Source organism: Cyrtonyx montezumae, unplaced genomic scaffold (assembly GCF_038088225.1).
Source record: "Cyrtonyx montezumae isolate F1298 unplaced genomic scaffold, pur_monq_1.0 scaffold_30, whole genome shotgun sequence".
NCBI lineage: Eukaryota > Metazoa > Chordata > Aves > Galliformes > Odontophoridae > Cyrtonyx > Cyrtonyx montezumae.
Window position 1 is genome coordinate 5913332 of NW_027072035.1, and position 21304 is coordinate 5934635.

At 38.0% G+C, this 21304-nt stretch overlaps 2 protein-coding genes across 2 annotated transcripts in view; one reads left to right on the top strand and one right to left on the bottom strand.

Moving 5' to 3' along the window:
* Positions 1-21304, top strand: part of MACIR (macrophage immunometabolism regulator) — a 523245-nt gene that overhangs the window by 90554 nt on the left and 411387 nt on the right. The gene's annotated exons all lie outside the window — the stretch shown is intronic.
* On the bottom strand, positions 543-10287 carry NUDT12 (nudix hydrolase 12). The gene is made up of 6 exons (XM_065744132.1): positions 10058-10287; positions 7527-8119; positions 6481-6648; positions 4886-4999; positions 2743-2942; positions 543-1458 (listed from the first exon to the last, which is right to left on the bottom strand). Exons 1-6 carry the CDS (start codon positions 10261-10263, stop codon positions 1348-1350), a joined length of 1392 nt encoding a protein of 463 aa, XP_065600204.1. The 5' UTR covers positions 10264-10287; the 3' UTR covers positions 543-1347.

The window sequence follows — 21304 nt, forward strand, 5'->3', positions numbered from 1 at the left end:
AAAAAATGTTGCTATAAAAGGAATGTTGAATAGAAAGACGTAACTGTTAGGATCTGTAAAATATTTTTAATGATTCCAGACTTATAAATAATTTTGAAACAAATTTTACACTGATTAAAAAAATATTCATATTATTCTGAATAAACAAAGCACTATTTAATAATACTTAATTATTTAATAGTCTAATTTTTATGACCACCATTGTATTTCCTCCTGGATACCTGCACTTCTGTTTATATCACTGCACCATTACAGAATACTGATTCATAACATAATGACATCAATAACGGTATACTTTTATAACCTTCCATTTTTACAAGACATAAGCTTAGATTCCTTCAATATCAATAAACTAAGGCAGAAATCCAAACTACAGCATTAAAAATACTTAAGTAAATATTTAATTAATATACTGCCTTCTCAATCATACAGTTGGGGTTGATTATAATTCTATCAACTGTAAGCTCTTAATAGCACTAACAACCTAGTGCTCCAATTTCTATAGAACATTTTGTATATATTTTGTATATATAGAACTTTGTATATATTTTCACATGCCTTTTAAATAATCTACAGTTCTTCTCCATTACTCTGCAGTTCAATAACTCACATCACTACATACATTATCTTATATAAAGATATTTAGGATTTTTGGGAAGATTTGATGATACACTTTCCATAAACAGTCTTGTGTTAGGAACTTAATTTCAAGTTCAAACAGCTAGTTAAGTGCTGGCCAAATAAGACTGGATCTGGAGGAGTAAATGTTCTGCTTAGAACGTTCTTCATGTAAGAGATAAAAGGTACCACATATTCTCCAGTTATTGACACTATTAGCTTAAAAATAACTGCTACTGACAGGAGTTTCAACACTGAACACTGGTGTTTTCTGTGCCATATAGAATTTTAAAAATGTAGATAGGAAAAATTGAGAAGAATACTAGTATGACAAAACAGGAGTATATAAAAGCAGAGTTCAGATTAAAGGAAAGGTTAGGCCCTCCTGTAATGTAGAAACTCCTTCCAGCAGGGGATATAAAAGCTCAAATCAACATTAAGAGCATAATAGTGACAGGCAGAGTAATTTGATAAAAAAATCATGCACCACAAAAAGTAGCTAGGCAAAATAAAGTATTAATTTTGCCTATATGTTGTCTTGTTTCCTTGGGATATTCACTGAGCTTTTCCTCAGTTCTTGCTCAGGTCTGAAAAAAAATCTGTATTTGCATAGTATACCTCAGGAACCAAACGAAAGACTTAAAAATTCACATGGTTGCAGAAACACTGATAAACAGTTCTTTTAAATTTATCTCTAATTTTAGCATTCACTAGAAGAAAGAATTTAACTCAGAGATTCGCATTCATTCCAATCCAATGCTTTATCAACTGGTGTGCAATAGCTCGACTTGGAGGCACAAAGAACGAACGCTGATTTCCTTTAATGAGAACGTCCATGACCTGCAATAAAAATACATATTTTTTCCTTAGAAGATAGTGTTGTAAGACATATGTGATTTAATGTTGAATTAACATAGGAATTATGATGCAAAGATTATGAATCTGTCTATTGTTACTACAGCCATTAAAGAGTTACTATCAGAGTCCCCAAGAAAAATCCAGAAAAACATACCTGGAAGGTATCTTGGATTCTGACATTTTTGGGCACAAATGGGCCCCAAAGAATATTTTCTTATTCATACAACCGTGGAGATTGACTGTTAATACAGTATTTGAGGTTTTTGTGAAGTCTCTGCATGGAAAGACCACCAGATGGTGCTCTATACTGTTCCAGGAATTATTCTTTTTTATTTTAACATATAGTGTAGGAGGAAGCATGTTTTGTTCATTTTTTGAATCAGGAGTAAGCAACATGAGTATATGCTTTTAGATCAGTACATTTCTGAAATGCACGTATGCACAATTCCAGATCAATCTGCAGGACTAGCTGTATTAGAAGTGGTACTCATTTAAAATAATGGTCTTAGTGTTAGAAATACATAGAGATTGTAGGTGACTAATTTTGTCTTCAAGTTGACTTGCAGTCACAACATTTGCAACTTTTAAGCAGTTGTACAGCACTATTAGAAGTTTAGCTTTGAAACAGCTTGTGGCAAAATCAAAGACTACGTTGTATAAGCAATCTTTGCATTTTCTACTCACTAACTCTTTCTGTCAAAGTTATTTTTCCTCTGTTTCATTTAATCATAGCTTAAATCATCAGGAAATCTACATATATAATTTTACATTAACGCATAGTAAACGACACTCAGTACCAGAGTATTAAAAAAAACTACCTAATGGAGAAAAGATTTATAATAATGACTTTGCAAAATTTTTACCTAAATCTCATCTCCAGCCCCACCAAATTTGGTAGCGTGTCTGTTTGCAGAAACTCAGGTCAAGAATACTGTTTCTCCCAAAATGCCAGAAACAGGCTCATGAAGAAAACTGGGCTATAATAACTCTAACTTAGATACGTCCCAAAAGAAAAAAGTGAACAGCTAACAGGAAATAATGACCTAAAATGGACTTGCCCGTGACCCAGTAACTACTGTGCTCCTTATGAGTACCTGCCTTTTATTTGTGTGTAATCTACAAATACAACGTAATGCAACCATAAAATGACAAAATGGAGAGATTACTATCTCATTCAACTTGCTGAAAAAAGCAAGCATCTATTCTGCCAGAAGTGATACGACCACAGACTAATCAATACGAGAAGGAAATTAAATTGAACTTTACCTGTTCTCTAGTGAACCAGCGGGCATCCTCTATTTCATTCTTGTCAACTCTAATTTCTGTAGACACTGCAACAGCTAAGCAGCCAATCATTAGGGAGGAGGGCATTGGCCATGGCTGACAAGAGACATACTGAACATGGCCAACTTTGACTCCGGCTTCCTCTTCTACTTCTCTTCGAACAGCATCTTCTATTGTTTCTCCTGATCAAAAGGGCAAAGAACTGATGAAAATACTCCAGCCAAGGGTTATATCCTGTGCTTTGAACTGACTCAAAAGATTTTAAACTGCACTAGACAATTAGACAGACATCTAGTTCATGGATCAGGGTATAGGTCCTAAGCACAGGGCACAGAAGACTAATAAGGCTGGCCACCACATCAAAATGGAACTCTGAAAATAAAAAATCGTAAATTTTCCACTGTAACAACTATTTCCTGAATTGATAACTTATCACACCTGCAACCTACCATTACAGGATACTTTAAAAATTCAGTAGGAAAAGCACTGTTCCTTAAATGAATTTTGAAATGCAGATCTGCCCATTTAGAAGTTAACACAATGCTATTTTTAAGTTTTCAGTGAGAACATAACAGCAGGTAGTTTAACTTGCAAATCTATACTTAAAAGTTACAATAGTAAGAGAACAGAGACTTAAGTACACTTGTACAACTTTCTGTACTGTATTATTCTCTTTCTCTGACTCATTCTTCATTATCTTAATATATATAGACAGTTCTCCAAAGTTAAACTGCAATAAAAAAGAACACTTTTATTTCCTTTATTTATGGAAGATTAACAAGAAAAAGGTTCTTCACTGAGAGGACAGTCAGGCAATGGAACATACTCCCCAAGAAAGCAGTCACAGCACCAAGCCTAACAGAGCTCAAGAAGTGGTTGATAGCATTCCCAAAGACAATGCTTCATGTTTTGGTCTTGTGTAGACAGCAGCTGGACTCAGGGACTCTCGGAGGTACCTTCTGACATGGGATATTCTGATTCTGTGGCTTCTAGATGTCCATGTGGAGTGTAAATGGTCATAGTCTTATATGTTGTATGTGCTGTGCAGTAACCATTGATAACAGAGTCACTGAAGCGGACGGACCATGCATCAGTAAGTGCTTTATCTGAAAGTAAGAATCTTTCTAAATAGTTCAGAATTTTTTGCAGAACCGGTTTATTTTTTATACAGATGGTAATCTATGTTGATGTTCCCACGTTTGATTTTGTCCCATAACTAACTACCAATTAAGCAATCTTTTTAGTCTTTTAAGTTTCCTCATCCAATAACAGAACTAATTTCAGGATAAATTTCAAGATCTGTGGATATCTTCTTCACTTTCTTTACTAAGCAATAAACCAAGCATTATTTCAACTAGCAAGAGATAGAAGTTCTAGTGGAATTAAATTCAACTGATCAGAAACTGGTACGATCAGTTGATCTTAAATTTCAGTATATATATTTGAAAGAGTATCAGAAAGCAGTAAAATTGGGAGTATTAAGGAGAAAAGAAAGAAACCATGTAGCTTTTTTCAAATGACATCAGCTTATTCATGCTGTAACCACACCTCACTCGCACAGTTACTGAATACAGTTCAGCATACAGTTATTTACTACAGTTATAAATTACACTGTAGATGGTGATTAAGATATATTCACATTATATGAAAGTTTTATAAATTATTCTTCAACTACCAATAATTTTAACTAATTCCAAATATTACTCCTGAACACAGCAAGCAAAATCTCTTTACTTTTCTTTGAATATTACAAGATTTCTGCTTATCTCCCATATAATCAACCAGTTAAGCATAAAGTGGAACTACTATTTTTCCTAAATTAAAATCCCTTTATAGTATCAACAAAGAATCATCTTTACGTGTATTTTAAAATGCTTGTCACTTAATGTATGACTTACAAGTATATTATGAAAGAATGACTTGAAACCTTTATTTACTAAATTGGCTTTTTTTTTTTTTTTATAATCAAGTGCTGCAGAACATACTACAGGGATGTTTATTCTAACACTTTAACTAACAGGGAACAAGAACATTTATTTGACAAACATAGAACAAATTTCTGAATTACTTACAGTGTGTAAAACTGGTATATGGGAAAATCATCTGATAAGGGAAAATTACTCACCAGGTTCTACAAATCCAGCAAGACAGGAAAACATTCCAGGGGGAAACCTCTTTTGTCTACCTAAAAGGCAGTGATTCCCATCTGGGTGGATGACTTGCATTATCACAACAGGATCTGTAATGGATATTAAAGGAACGTATTTCAACTTTTAGAGGACTTAAAAGCAGCAATAAAATTCAGCCTATACTGAAGTGTATACACAAATAAGTTTATGAATCAGAAAACTTTAAGTGCCTGAAATCAAAGTGTGTAAATGCTCAGAGCAAGCAGTTATTTTATTTTGCCTTGATTGGATGTTTTTTGTTTGGCGACACAAACGCTCTGTGTAAGCACTTCACTAGCCAAGGCTACAACATAAATTACCTGCAACTCCAGCATATGATCTGTTAAGAGTACGAGAGGTACTAACTTAGCTATACATCCAGCAGAGAGAAACAATTTCAGTATCAAATGCAATTTACTATCACCTCTAAAAGCATAGGCCTGTGGGGTGCAGTTTCCACTTAAATACACAAAGCAGAGCCAGACACTCTTAACTGCAATGTAAATACTGACTAACCTTTCCTCTTTCACTTGTTTGCTATCAATTCCTTATCCAATGTTGCAACTTTTCACTCCCAATCATTCTATAAATCTTTTTCTTTTTTTTTGCTAATTATTTTCTGTTGGTATCATTATTTTTGTCATGTCTTCCTGTATATTGTTAATCTACTTTCTTCCCTTTTTATTCTCAATTATTCCAATGTTTTATTTCTGCATTAACAGTTTTCTCTTGCTATTGTTTTTCACACATTCTTTTTTTTCTGTCCTAAATGCCAGTATTTTTTCTGTATGAAAATGTTTACTTCAGTAACTATTATAATCTGTGATCTGATGCCCTGCTCAAAGGTATCTGACACATGGCTCAAAGAATATGCAGTATTGCTGCCTGTAAACATTTTTTTCATAGAAAATCAGAAGCAGACAATACTGGTTTGGGAGTTTTTTCTATATTCTCTCACTCCTTTAAACCTGTTGTGGCAGAACTACAAATACAAAGGAGAAGAAAAGGTGAGAGGAAAGGTGATAAAAGAGAAGAAAAGGTGAGAGGAAAGGTGATACCTAATCATGCAGGAAAAAAAAAGGTTCATTTTGATTTCTTGTCATTACATCTATACCATAGAAATTATAATAATCTCCGTTGCAACACATAAACAAAATGAGCTGTACGCTTATTGTGTGAGTAAAAATAAACCTGGAAGTTTGCAATTGACAATGAAAAGTCAAAACTGGAGAAGATGGTTAATGCTATCAAAGAGATGAATGTAAGATTACATCCTTCGGATTGTTAATATCACATCATTTAGGTTGTTGGAATTTCTAGCTGCATTGCGTTACATTAAACAGTGTTGTCACTGTCATTTTTTGCCATGGAATAAAGTAAAAAAGAGCAATCTGAATTTCGTAATCCAAAATATAGCTGAGACATGCATAATCTGGGAAAAGAAAAATAAGAACTGATCAGAAATTGCAATTATTAAAAAATATAAACCACCACCACCCAAGTAACATACATTTAGTGTCTTTTAAACAAGCTTATCTTACAATATCCTCACCGACTCTTGGATATGATGTGTTATGAACACCTTGGAGACTGGGACAATCTTCTTTTATGCAAGTTTTCTTGTAACCACCTTCTTCAATCTTGGTTGCACTCCCACAAGTAGGGCAGAAACGGTAGCGGCTGTGCCATGCTAGAACAGATCTAGCCTGGGCTACAACTCCTTTTATAAAATAGATTAACAATGCATTAGATCACATTTAAGCTTTTAACATTAAGGAAGAAACAAAAAGGCAAGAATTAAGTTGAATATAAAAATCAAAGTATAGTATGGCTTAAACTGTCATCAGCTACACAAGAAGCTGCATGATGCCAAGATTTTTACATCTTTTTCTCTGCAGCACAGCACATGCAGTATAATGTAGATACAGATCAAGATACTTAAGATATTCCTTCAGACTAACATAACCTCTTTTCCACTGAAATTTCTCTGCCCGCATGAAGTGCCAGAATTGCACACCACACTTATTTAAGGAGAAAAATTCATTTACTACAGGTATTTTGACATAACAAGGTACTGATTGTCTGATTTAAACTTGAGGTGCAAGACAAGTTTGCCCTTTATCCTTCTGTAAAGGTGAAATTATTGCAACAGAGATGTTGCAACATGTTCATGGGCATTCATACCAAGCAGGATCCCTACCTTGCTACACTTGCTCACAGTTTTCTACTCTGGTAAGTATTCAACATACTGCTACCAAAGGACTTAGTTTTTTGTAATGAAAATGACTTTTTTCTTTTTTTTCTTTTTACAATGTTAATCTACATGCATTAATATTAAAAGTGTTGCTTCTACAACCATGTTATTAACATATTAACAGTTTACTACTCGTTGCAGACATTAGCACTTTGCAACTGCACATTTTTACACACAGTTCTTCACAAAACCGATGTCAGACTGTAAAAATTTTAGTTTTTCTAATGTCATTGGAAATACCTGATTACTTTGCAGCAGTTTGTCCTTCCAGTATACCTCAGCGAATCCCAAAGCATATCTTTCTGATTACACATTTGATTACTGTTGCATTTCATGCATCTTACCAGCTTCGTTTTCAGCTAGCTGCAGTAGTGCTGGCATTGGTGGGTGAAGAAAGTAACAGTCTTCATGCTTCTGTTTAAACCTCTCAGCAGAAGTGGGATTTATGCTAAGAGCAAACCAAGCAATGAGCCCATCCTCATCGTCATCCTGCAGAACCTTCTCATTGTGAGCAGCCAAAAGATTCAGGTGCAACTGCAGATCAACTCCAAGAAAAATCAAAATGACTTCATTCTGGCTCACCCATTGTTCCACATCCTTATAGTGCAGCCTGCGAAGCCTAATTTCTGGCTGCTGTGACTTCTCTGCTCCCTCACTCAGAGTGACCAATGGACTTAGGTCTGAGAAGACTATGTATACTGTAGATGGATGGCTTTGTTTTTTGCTTAGCCACTTGGAATCTATTCTTTTATCACTTCTTCGGTCCAGAAGCGTCATGCTAAAATAATTTGAATATTCTTTCACTTCAGCTGGCAGAAAATAAGGCTTCTGGCCTCTTTTTGCATTAGCCAACAAATCAGCAATGTGCTTGTACCCCCAAAATTTAGCAATGTCCAGCGCTGTCTGTCTTGACTTATTAACGATGGACCTGTCGCACCTACAGAAACAGAAAATAACAATTAACAGCATAAATGTTTTAAAGAAGGCTTTCAGTGTTGTGCTACTGTTACAGCATATAGATCTGATACTACAGAGATGAACAAACCTTTCAAAACTCTGAAGTGAGGGCATTCTTCAAGTTAAATACTGATGGTACTAAAAACAATCATATTTTTTATTTTGCTATGGTCAAATCCCTCATTTATAATGTATTCTTACCATCACTTAGTACAGGTAAAACTAAAGATAGTACTACAACAGTTACGGTGGTAGTTGTACTTCATGTTCAACACATTCAGGAATTGCATTTTTCCAAATGACTATTATGACTAAACACGACTAATATGAAATCAGGGAGGCCTAGTAACACATCAGTAAGTATCATCTAAGGTAATGGCCACGAAGGGGGAATTTACAATAACAAAAGAAGAAATTTTCTGCTCGAAAGTAGAAGTTTTATCAAACTGGCAAATGCTCCAAAATCTCAGAGGACTCCTCAAAAACATAGGATTTCAATCCACAAGACCTGGCAGAGCAAGGCTGTTCTACTTGCCAGAATATACTTATTACAGCGCATAAGAGCATTCATGTGAGACTCCATGGTGAACCCCTGCAGAAGGTACACTATCTTAGTAGGTCTTAAAAATAAGGGTACGAAGACCCTGGAGGATGTGGAGCAGCATGCTTGATATTGCTTATAACCACAGAATAAACTAGTCTTATTTAGCAGTACTGGGGCAGAAAGGAACTGACTGATCTTCACAGAATCACTGAAAGATCTGGATTGGAAGGCACCTTAAAGATCACCTAATTCCAAGTCTTCCTCCCTTGAGGAGAAATACATCTGCTAGATCAGGCTGCCCAGGGCCCCATACAGCTTGGTCATGAATGCCTCCAGGGACTGTACCACTCAGACCGTAAACATCCACGAGCTTGCTGATGGTGTGCTCAATCCAACTGTCTGTGTCATTGATAAGAGATTTTAAGTAACACTGGTCCCACTATGAACTAGTCACCACTCGTAGAGGTCAGCTGAGCTCTTGCTCCCATTTTGAAATGTTACCCACATGAAATGTGTCAATCCTAGCTTTATACGGGCTTTAAAAGAATCACAAGGTTGCAAGATCTCTGAAGCATTCTCAGCTTTCCTCAGTGTCTTCCAACACCAGAACTACAGGATTTGACTTGAGGACAGACAACAAAAATTAACGTTAAGTCCTTGCCAAGCAAAAAATACCATCCCTGAATGTGTTTAAAAACCATCTAGACATGCTCAGGGACATAATTTAGCAGTGGGATGTTTGAGTTAGGGGAGTATGGTTAGGTTGCAGTTGGACCTGATGATCTTGAAGCTCTTTTCCCATTTGAGCAATTATACGACTCTATGATTCTATGAAAACATGCCTGGGGTCATACTGCCCAAAGGAAAAAAAAGGAAGCAGTGTCTAAAAAATAATAAATGAATGAAATTCAGCAACCACTGACTTTGGTAAAGGCATGTCTATAATGAGCAAGATAAAGGCCAATATGCCTGCATACGTTCTGCACTAACACAGGTTCAAGCAGATTACAATCAAACCTGAGACAAAAAGCCTACCTTGAACAATTAAACGTATCAAATTTATACTCAGAATAGTACTCATCATGGGACTGTATCATTGTATTTCGTTGTACCATACTGGTATCTGGGAGGAGTGACCCTGTCTTCGAAAATCAAAGCAATAACTTTAGAAATCCCCATATTGTTAAAAATGCTGTTAGCAAGTATGAAAATCATGATGCAGTAGCACAATCCAGTTATAAACCGAAAAAAATGCCAGAGTTTTAAGCCTGAAAATTCTTCTGCTATCTACTGAGTAAATGCACTTATCTGATACTGCATTTAAACGGGAAGAAAGGGATTTAGCCCTTCAACGGGACCTACTAAAAAGCTTACCCTCCTTCAAGAAGAATCTGCACAACATCAAAGTGTCCATTCCTTGCAGCATACATCAGGGCTGTCCAGCCATTACCTGCAGTCGCATTGATGATTGATGGGGAATGGCTGAGCAATGCTTTCAGCCTGGCTGCATCTCCAAGAGCAGCAAAACTATGCAGCTGAGAAACCATTTCCTGATGGAAGTTCTTTTCAAAGCTGGTCATTGTCTCAACTGAGTCAGGAAATGAGAACGTCTGAAAATATACTCACCATTACCAAAATGCGTACGTGAAAGTAAATTAGCACTGCAAATATGACCCTAAATCCCTGTCACTAAATTATAGTAACAGCCCAATTTGTGCAATTAGAATGTAACTGCTACTCCTGTGTAAAATTTAGCTTTGCCTACCTCCAGGCACGGTAAAAATTTAATTAAACAAATCAAAATTACTTTCAAGGAGACTTTTAAAGAGAGGACTTTGCTACAAAAAATGAAACTTCTTTGAACATGAAAAACACGCTCTGGTTTCTGAGCAACCCAACACCAACACCAGACTTCTGAGAGGTACAAAACCCAAGAAACAAACCCAGGTACACTGAGATCACACCTAAGATGGGTCTCTTTCCAGGATAAAAGACCACACCTAAGCAAATCTGTGCCGTGCAGAAATAACAACGTCGGTGCCCCTACGACCCCGAAGCTACCCGCTGGCACAGGGCAGCACGGTACGTGCAGCCCAGCCCCGCGCATGCGCAGTCCGCCCTGAGGGCCGCGGACGCACACTCCCCTCACGCAGCTGTTCCACCAAAGCGCTTCGCCCGTGACCTCAAGCTCGTGCCGGCGTGAGCCGCGGGCCACCCTCCAAGCGGGAGAGAGCTGTCTGCGAGCCGCTGGATGCCCCTCGGGCCCAGACCCGCCGCGGGGCCCAGTCAGCGGGCTCCCCGTTACCGTCCGCCGGGCTCTGTGCGCACTTCCGCCGCGGAAGGGGCGCGTCCCGAGCCGCCCCACCCCGGCGGCGGGAGGGCGCCCGCGGTGCAGCGCGGGGCGGATGGGAGCGGGGGCAGTTCCAGCCGACCGTCGCACTTCTGTCTGCTAACGCTTAGGGACGCTGTTGGACAAGGTTTTTTAGCCGTAGAAAATCAAGATAATAAAACAGGTTAACGGTAGAATGTGCAGTAATTGGAAGAGATGTGAAACAGACGAGGCTCAGAAGGGGACGGCAGTTGGGTGGGGAGCGGCAGTGCTGCTGTTGGGCTTTGCAGTCATACAACAATAGGGTAGAGAGTTTTAATCTAAGAGTGTTAGAATATAACTTATTAAGGTTTTTTTTTTTTTTTTCCTTCCCTTATTAATTAATTAATTATCCCGAGGCTCAGGTTTCCCAGAGATGCCCCATCCCTGAAGGTACTCAAGGCCAAGTTGGGTTGGGCCCTGGGCAGCCTTATTGCAGGGTGGCAGCACTGCTTACAGCAATAGGTTGGAACTAGATGATCATAAAGTTTCCTTCCAATCTAAGCTGTTGTATGATAAAAGCTGAAAGATAATTTCAAATGCCTGTGCTGTTAATGTATGAGAAGCTTGGGGAAATTGCAACTGCCAGTTCTTGATAAATGCATGTATTTAACAAGCATTACTTCCTAGCAGCATCAAAACATGAAAATTACTAGTAAGTAAGAGCAAAGAGTGCAGCCTGTGGTTAATGAGAGAAGGGGCATACAGATCTGCTGGATGTGAGATGACTGTAGGCATCTTTGTTACTGAACATCTGCAAGAGGAAGCATCTGGGAAAGCAGGGACTTTTGGTACTTAATTATATACAAAAAACTATGAGGTAAATTGGGTTTGGGAGCTCAAGAAGAATGCACTTGTTCTTTTTGGTCAGTTTTAACCCACGTGAATAAAATGGAAATAGCACTGTACACTGCAGGCCATCCATCAAAGGCTGGGTCAGACTCACCTGCTCTTACACAATCTGTTTTGTTGCTGACATACTCATGGGACTACTGCTGTTTGTTTGCATGTAATGAGTGGTTACCAAGCTTTGTACTTGGCTTAAAAAAATTGTAGATAAACCCCAGTCTATCACCAGGTATTTTGAAGTCGTGATGCCTGTCATAAACTTACAGAGAATAAAGGAAAAAAAACCCCTAAAATCTGCTTGTTCAATTAGATTTGTGTTTCTTTTTACGTGCTTCTGGAATTACTGAGTCTGGTGGATTCATATTTTCAGGTTTCTTGAGTATCAACAAAACTTTAAACCCATAACGACCAGATAGCTTTTGCTTGTGGTACTTTAAGGAAACATGAGACATACTCCCACCAGCACATATTTGCAGCCTTGAGTGAAAAGAATGAGAGAAACTGTGGCTGGATTCTGTCAGTCCCAGTAGTGGCACAGCTACTTGCTGTGTCTAAAATAGTATTCCATGGAAAAAATACAGCTTGGCCTCAATTTTTAAAGCTCATAATTATTTAGGTTACTAATTTTTGCAGCATGTGCAGGTCTGTAATTAGTCACTGTTAAACGATTGGCTAAAAATACTAAATTGTTCAAAGTTCACGTGCCTATTATACGTTTTTTATAACTCGATAAGTGAGCTTGAAGGTCTGTGCTTTGTGTGGTTTTGTACTCTTGTAGGAGCTATAGTCAGCAGAGGGTCAGCTCTGTGAGATTATGTGTAGAAACAGTGATGGCACAAAGCAGTGAATGCACATAAGGAATTGATAAGAGCTTTCTTCCAGATAGGAACAAATGAAAAAGTAAGGGATGTGATTTTAATTTTATTTAATCAGCTGGAAACTGTCTAGCCATACCTGATACGATGTGGGTCATGTACCGATAAATAATTGTTTCCACCTGGTGAAGAGCTGCCACCAGCCCTTCAATAGCTAAATCCCAGAGGCATTCTTTCTTCCTATGATGATTAATGACTGAAGAAGGAAATAGCTTTTCTCATTGTAATAGGCATTCAAAGGCACAAATTACTTCTTAGTAGTGTCTTAAATCTGCCATTATGAAATTATGACAATGCAGCCTTACATCGTGATCTGAGTAATCAAGTCACTGATCTCCTAGGTGGGCTGAAGCATGCTTTGTTCAGGCAACAGAAGCTTTTCTTGCAGCACAGCATAGGAATTTATTTACTTGAATGGCTTGTTAAAGACTTAGAAATTTGCTTTGGTTGTTTATACAAGGAAACAACTTGAGAATGAGAAGGCAGTCCTAAATCCAAGGTGGAAGATGAAGCGGGAAACTGAGACTGGATCTTGGGACTGGGAAAGAAGCATCACCTGGAGCTTCCACAAGGTGAAATATTAACATTCACATTCAAGTTAATGAGATACATTTAATTTGATTATGTATAATCTGTACACCCTCACATACTCACACATGAAAATCTTACTGTAGCACTGGTCAGGTTAAGATGCATAGTGAAACTGATGCTGTACACAGAAGGATCAGGTATCCTTCCTTCGTGGAGGCTGCTGTTGTCTTCAGTCCTGCAGTTTCAGAGGAGCATTTGACCATAGACTGTTTTTGTACCTCAGTTCTCAATGAATTTATTAGGTTCTTTTTCCTTTTGTTCAGTATTCTTGGTTGTTTTTTTGTTTTGTTTTGTTTTTTTAGAGATTAAAAAAAATGTCGTACAATTTGATGTTGCCAGAACTTTTTTTCTGCCTTAGAATTATTTTTATCTATACTTGAATGTCTTTTAACACGAAGCTGCTAGATACATGAAAGATTCTTCCCTTTAAGCTCTTAAATAAAAATAAGTAGACCATTTATTGTATTTGTAAGGCAGGGTTTTTTTTAGTGGTATCAGAGTGCTGCTGCCTCCACTTTTTCCTTCTCCATTCAAGAATTTTCCTTTGGGAATTTTGACCGTAGCAGCCACGCACGTGTTAGATCCTTCCAAAGCTAGCTCTGCCTCTGTGAACAAAGCCTCACTTTGAAGGAGTTCTCCTGGCAATTTCCTTCAGAGTTTCTTCCTCCAAAATTCTACAGATGTGAAAGTCTTACATCAGTTTTAATATTATTGAAGGCTTTCTCAGTTTGCAAAATGGGAAGCATAGTTTTATTCTTGAATGATAAATTATTTAGGCACGAGATCTTGTTCCAAGAAGCTTGTTCCTGTTCCTGAAGTACAGTGTAGTTCAGTTCTTCAGTATGCCACTGTGGAAGAAAAAACTTGAAACAGGGCAAGGGTCATGTTCTTTGTAAAACATTTATGTAATGAGTCACATAAGTCACAAAGGTTGCTTTTTGCTTCTTCTCCATTCTGTTATTCCTATGTAGAAAAAGTAGTAGTTGAGGGGTCAGAATATAACAGTTACAGTATAACTGTATGATAACAGTATAACTGTGCTAGACTGATTCTTGTTACTCCAGCTGAGGTATGGAGATTAAACTACATGCAGTTCTTCCATATGTGTTCTGTTTCCAGATTCCTCACTTCATGTATTAAACAAAAGTAGTGAGTTTATAAGGATCTATATTTTACTGTTTTGTTTACATTGTTTTAAATAATGTTTCCATTCATTTTTTAAATGTGGATCCAGAGAGATTTAATGTGCCCATTCATCAAGTTTTCATTTTATAAACAGAACGTTGATGAGAGATGCATATTGCTTTTAATGCTAGTTAGAGCTGTAGTTAGAATGGCCCTCTTTTCTCAGCCCATGATTGAAGTTAATGGAAGCAGTTTGTGATTTTGAAGTCCAAGAGCTATAAATCCTCAGAGCCAAACTGTGTCTTACCCAGTTCTCCGTTTACTGATTTTTTACTATGTTACATTATTTCCTAGCAAATAATTTTTCAGTATTAAATATACATTATGTAGTCACTTAAAATTTGATTTGCTTACAATTTCTATATACTTTACTCATCTGTAAAATCCACAGTATTGTTTCTCACCAGAGCAACATCAGAGAATTTCTTTATGGAGTACTAATACAGCCAGACTCATCCTGGAGACCCTCCAAAAGTGGAGGTTATGCAGAACGCATACTTTAGGGCCTGGTACGTAAGAATTGAGTTTGGTTTGTGTCCTTGCTGCCCTCCGACACCCACCATAAGCATTTTTCAAATTTGAATACTTTGTATTTATTTTGGTCTAGGGAGCTCCTTTGGCAGTGGGTTTGGACTCGACGATCTTCAGAGGTCCTTTCCAACTCCTACAATTCTGTGATTCTGTGATATAGCAGGGATTGCTCTGTGCTGTTCTTGTGCTGTTTGTATGTACTAACTGATCACTCGTGGGCAGTGGTGTTTTTTAATCGTAAGAATTTAGAATTCAGAAACTTGGAAACGTGTGGTTAGAAATAAGGATTTTCATTTTCCTTGTTAATGAGAGGATACATTCTGGGTATCTTAACATGCTGTAAGTAGTCCCCAACTCATGACTGTAAGTAGCTCAAATGAAAGTTGAGGCATCTTTGAAGTTCTGATAATAAAAGTAATGTCTTTTGTTTTCAGTATCTGTTATAAAAATTGAAATGAAATCTAAATTGATAAAATTTACATTAATTAAAACTCCTGCTAACAGGAGTTTCTGAATATTTCAGTTCTTCTAACAGATTCAGTTGTGCTGGATGAAATGTTACGACTTCTAGTGGTTATTTGGAAGTTTAATCACTGAGCTGAATTTTCTAAAAGCAGTTTAGTGATTCTTTCAGAAAATATGCAGAGGTAACTGTCACTTTAAAAACTTGATTCCTTTGATGTTTTTAGCATCTAAATAGAGCTAAGTTGACTGAGAGTGTCAAAGTGATGCTAAACATTGGTGTGATCCTTGAATTCTTGAACTTAATTATTTTTTTATTTTTTTATTTTTTGTATATTACACAAAATATTTATTGGTAAACGCAACCTAGTATGGACTCTGCCTTGACTGAGTTGTTGGATCATTATTAGTGGAGAGTGTTGTTGTAAAGGTGTATTTGTAAGGCTTCTGGAGTTTGAATGAGTTTGTCATTGTGAGAATGGAAATAGATGTTGTGGCACTAATTTTCTCTGATCCTGAAATAAATTAGTGTGCCTCTGTATTGATAGTGACTAATGATAGTCTTCAAAATGCATGCTGATTACTGTAGACAAATAGGGAATAATGTCTGAATGCCCTGGTGCCCTATTCATTTTGTGCTGCTGCCCGTGGCAAAAAAAAAAAAGCCCTTGCTGTAAAGAATGTAACAAAGTGCCACTAGGAGCTCTCCAGTGCTTTGGCACAACAGAATTGAAGGGTCTGCAAAGTGAGACCACACTGCTTCTGTTGGCCTAAAAGATGGCAGGCTGGTTGTGTGAATGGCAAAGAAGCAGTCTGAAGAGAACTGATGGTTCTCAGTCTTTTCATAATATTAGGAATAGATACTGATTAGGTGTAATATATATATAGCATATAATTTATAATATATGTTAGCTCTTAATGTTACTGTGGAGAAAATGCAGAGTTAGCCACTCTGAATGTGAAACTACTTTGAGTTTAACTTGTTCCAGAGCTTGTAATTGTTCATTAATTCCCCACCCTCAGTGGCTAAAAAAAGCCCTGAAAGTGGAGGAACTTGAAGAATACTTCGAAATTCCTCTGACTGAATTGGGTGGTGTATCTGTAAGGAAAATAACATCAATGAGAGTATATATAACTTGTGACTATCCCAAACTGAGCACTCTTTGAAGCAGTATCTCTGGGAATTGAAAAGCCTGCGTGTTTCTCCCAGATTAGTAGCTAGAAAATTGCAAAAAAGAATGGCAGTATGGACTACTGGATTTAGAATAGGTTTCTTGTGATTCATTAATAATGTCATTTTTCATGTACCAAGGAATAAGGATTTTTTGTGGTTAGTTAAGGCAATTGGATCTTGTGAGATGCAGATGTTGTAATGCCTGGATCCTAACCTTGAGAATTTAAGTACCTGTTATTAGAATGCATTCACAGTTATTCAGAGGAGACAGTTCTGACAATGGGGCATGTGTTTCTAATCATCCTGTATTAAGCAAGATCTTGGACATGTATAAGTGACTAGTATTTTATATCATTGCCTCAGAGTTTGCTGATGAACATGTCTGAACATGTCCAAGCTAGTCCTGGGCAAGGGTTGTGAAATCCTTTGTCTCAGGGACAAGCAGATGGGCATGTCCTGGGGCAACGAAAGAGAGATAAGCTGCAGCTCAATGGCCGCTGAACACTCTTTTGTGAGGTACTCATCTTTGTGGGGAGATAGCCATCTCAGGAGAAGCTTGCGTGGCTCGCTAGCAGAGGATTTTCCACATGGGCAAGAGAAATGGAGGATAAAAGAGGGATCGACCACCATGAGGTTGTGGTTTTGTTGTTGTTGTGGGTTGGTGTTCTTCCATCGGAAACCTCATGAGCTGATCCCTGCTGCTGAACTCCCTCCTGGGCCTGCTGCCTGAGACATGCTGCTTTCTCCTGGACCTCGCCGCTCCTTCGAGGTGTTCTACCATCTGAACCCTCACGAGCTGATCACTGTTTGCTGCTTCTCCGGTGCTGACTGATGCTGTTCCTGGACTTTCCCCACGCTGCTTCTCCTGTGCTGACCCGGTGCCGCTTCTCCAGGACAGCTGCTTGCTGCTCAGGGCTGCCCGTCGCTGCTGCTGTTCTCCCCGCTTCTGCCGCCCCTGCTCTTCTGCCTCGGACCGTCGGAGCCGCTTGCAACCGGACCGCCCCTGGGATCCTGGCTGGTGACTTTCCCTGTGTTGTACAAACCCTTGCTTCTTTCCTATCTTTCCTATTGCTCGCCTTCCCTTCCCGATCACCCTAACAGTGTCTGCCTTCTCCATCTCCCTGGTCGATATTGATAATAAACTGGTCGGACCAACATTTGAACCGTTGTTTCTTAATCTCACGCTGGGTATATACATAATCTAAGAACCTCGTTGCCCTCCTTTATATTGGAGCGTGACAACATGAAGGACTTACTGCCTGCCTGTACCAGATGACACTGTGGTGATCTGTGGAATCTACTGTCTATGGGGAAAACAACCACACACAAAAGTGTAGGAGTGTTGTTTACTTGTATTATGCAACTTGAATAGGTAGATCTGCCTTTTAAATGCATTTAGGATCTTAACTGTACTAAGGGAGATGTGTGAGAAAAAATTCCTGTAGCTGTCATTTCTCTCTAGAGTGGGGACAATGGCTTGCTTTATTACTTAATAGATGGATTAAAAATTATGTAACATCAGCTTTGTTATCATGTCCAAGACTATCAAGAAAGGAAATGTAAATTGATGACATTTTAGCATAGAGGCTCAGAGTTGGGGCTCAGTTGCACAGAGGTACAATTTGTTTTAATGTTTTTCAGACTCACGCAATAGCAGCAGCAATAAAATAGGTTTGCTAGTTCATCGTTTGGGCCTGTACTTCATTCTTACCTCTTAATTTCGACATGACTTCCAGGGGTTTCTGTTCTGGGTGAGGTCTGAGAGGCAGCCCTGGTTTTAAGTTGTTCATTGGCAGTGAAGGACACTGATGTGTGAGAGATGTGTTGCCAAACTCTTCAATTTATGTACAAGGCATTATAACAAATCAATTCTTCAGCACCTTTTGTCCTCAAAGTAAAATTTTAATGAATTCGCGGCATATTTTAGAGATTCAGGGCTGTTATAATGCAAGCAGAAATCAGTATTATCTGACAGTTTTTTGAATTGGCTCAGTAACAGTCCAGAATAGTCCACTTTTGTGTTTCTAAGCATAGTTTTGGCACAGCTTCACTTGGTTTACTTCTAGGTGTTTCCTTGATGCTTTTCCTAACAGTCTGCCCTGATAACTGGTGGGTCACAGGCTGCAGAGCATGATCCCAAAGCCTGTTGGTGCAAACATGAATCTTCTTGCACTGTAGAGTTGGAGTCAATTTGGAGGGAGTCTTTACTGGAAAACCCCATGGCACAGCTGTACACACTACATGAAACTCAGCTTTTTCAGCAGTGTAGTAACTGCAGTATAAGCTGTGCCTCACAGGTAAAAAGTAATACAGCCTCTCAGAGAATGTGATTTTCAAGAGTGAATGGCTCATGACACAATGGTTAATGAAACTGTTTGTTTCCAAACAATTAATGCAGTGAGGTTCGGGGTGCCTGCAGAAATTTATTAAAGGTGCACAGTTTGAAGGATAGTATGTGTGATGTGGAGGACTGCAAGACAAAGTCAGAGTCATTAAGACTGTCACATGTGCTGTTTGGGAGCTCATCAGCAAGTAAGTGGCTCTTCAGAGTGGATCACCATTGTGGAAGTCCTCGTTAGTGAGATCAAACACCAGATCATTGCTTGCTTTTTCTCTCCTTCACCTTCATTTGGTTAGTCTTGATTCATTTGAAAAAGCTGATGGTGATAAAAATATAACCATTCAAAAAATTTAATCCAAAATATAACCTAAAGAGTCAGCAAGAATATTCCAGGTTGTTAATCTGCTAGACTCCTTAGAACCTGGTAACTGTGGTAAGGCTGCAGAGGAAAACTCTGTTTTGAGAGTTGTGATGGGAGGGAGGGTATGGGTAAAATTATTACATGTACTTTGTGGCTGAAACTGTAGATTGTTCAGCTCTCTCCAAATCATTCTTTTGTTTTCAGTTTCTTCACTACTCTGATTTGTTTTTGGCACTGATTTTTAGCAGGTTGTATATGGGGAATTGAAGGTTCCTCAGTACTAGATGGGGCATTTTAATTTCTGGATTTTCTCATGTGGTGGATAAGTTGGCATTTCTTTTTGTTTGTTTATACTTTATATTATTTTCATTTTTTTAATGATGAGAGTTGTTTATTATGAGTACTTCTCATTATTTGTAAGTGCCTGGCTTAAAGTTTCCTTCTCAATATTAGTGAAATCATTTTTGCTGCAATCTTAAGGTTCAAGAACTCTTATTTTCCCAATTCTGTAGACTTGTAGCCGAGACCCAGAGTTAGAAACATCTTTTTCTTTGTTATTTTTTTAACAAATTAACTCATACATGCTGTTTTTTAATTACTCATTTATTCATAATGGTTACTGCCCAACAGCTTGGATGCCTGCCCTTAAGTTAATGGGGAGTTTGAACTACAAAACCAGTTTGAGTAATTTTTGTGAAAACAATAGATTTTCCAGGAAATGATGGAAATAAAGCAGGAATAAATATTGAGCTTTCTAAAGCAGTCTTCATGGATCTTCTCTTGTTTTTCTTTAATTTTCTGCCTCAATCTTACACGCCTTGTATTTCCAAAACATGAGAGAGGAAGCATGTCTTTTTTTTCTTTTTTCAGAAAAGCTGTAACAAAGATGCCACCATAAAAACAAAGAATGACTTGTAGTGGGTGTTGTATTGCCATTTATGTGATGAATTAAAGTGGCATGAAGTATGGCATTTTCTAATCTTCTTGTTTAAATGTACAGTCTTCATAAACTTGTGAGAGGTTTCTTGTGCTTTTGTTTGGGGTTCTTGTGTCTTTATATGAAACTCAGTATGTTCAGCTTACTATTTCTTAAGGGGAATATATAATAAAATCTGTATTTGCAGATAGAGTTGGAATGTTCAGATCCAGCATAAAGATTTCTGTCAGTGCAACTAAGGATGCAGGCAGAGATGATCATCATGTGGACCAACATCTGAAGGAACCAAAACATTTTTGGACATTGTGTGCTCCCTGTGGAAAAATGAAATAGTTTAACTCAGTTTTCAAAAAAAAAGGTCTGGTGTAGCCATCAGGTAACTTCATCTTCTGCCTGACACCTAATCCCTTTCCCTGTCTTTTGGATCTACTTATGCTTGTTCGCAGCCTATTTTCACCTGCGTGTTTCATGTTCATTATACTCCTTTTCCCTTTCTATTTTTCATCTTACTTCAGCTTCTTTACACATTTCTCTCCCGCAGATAGATGACTACACTGAAAAGTTGTGTAGTTTTGCAAATTGCTACTCCCTGCCAGTTGATCTTGTTACAATTGCTTGTCCTTAGTACCCTTTCATGTACAGTTTCGCTGTTCTGTTTCTGGCTGGTATGTGCATACGCTGTTTCTGTAGTCTGAGTTGTCTGTCACCTCACTGGCAGTGGTTAATAGCATATTTCAGTATGTCAAAGAATGTAAGAACCCAGACCCGCTTCCAGTCCCTTGCAGAATATCTTGTAGTGAAACTAATACTGAATTGTAGTTGATTAATTTTTCAGAAAGGGTTGTTTAAGTTTTATTTTTCATTCTAGCATCTTCACCAAGGAAATCTGCAGCTTACCTCCACGTTGTGTGGAATCTATTCTGTTCTGTTTTTGCTTTGGACACACC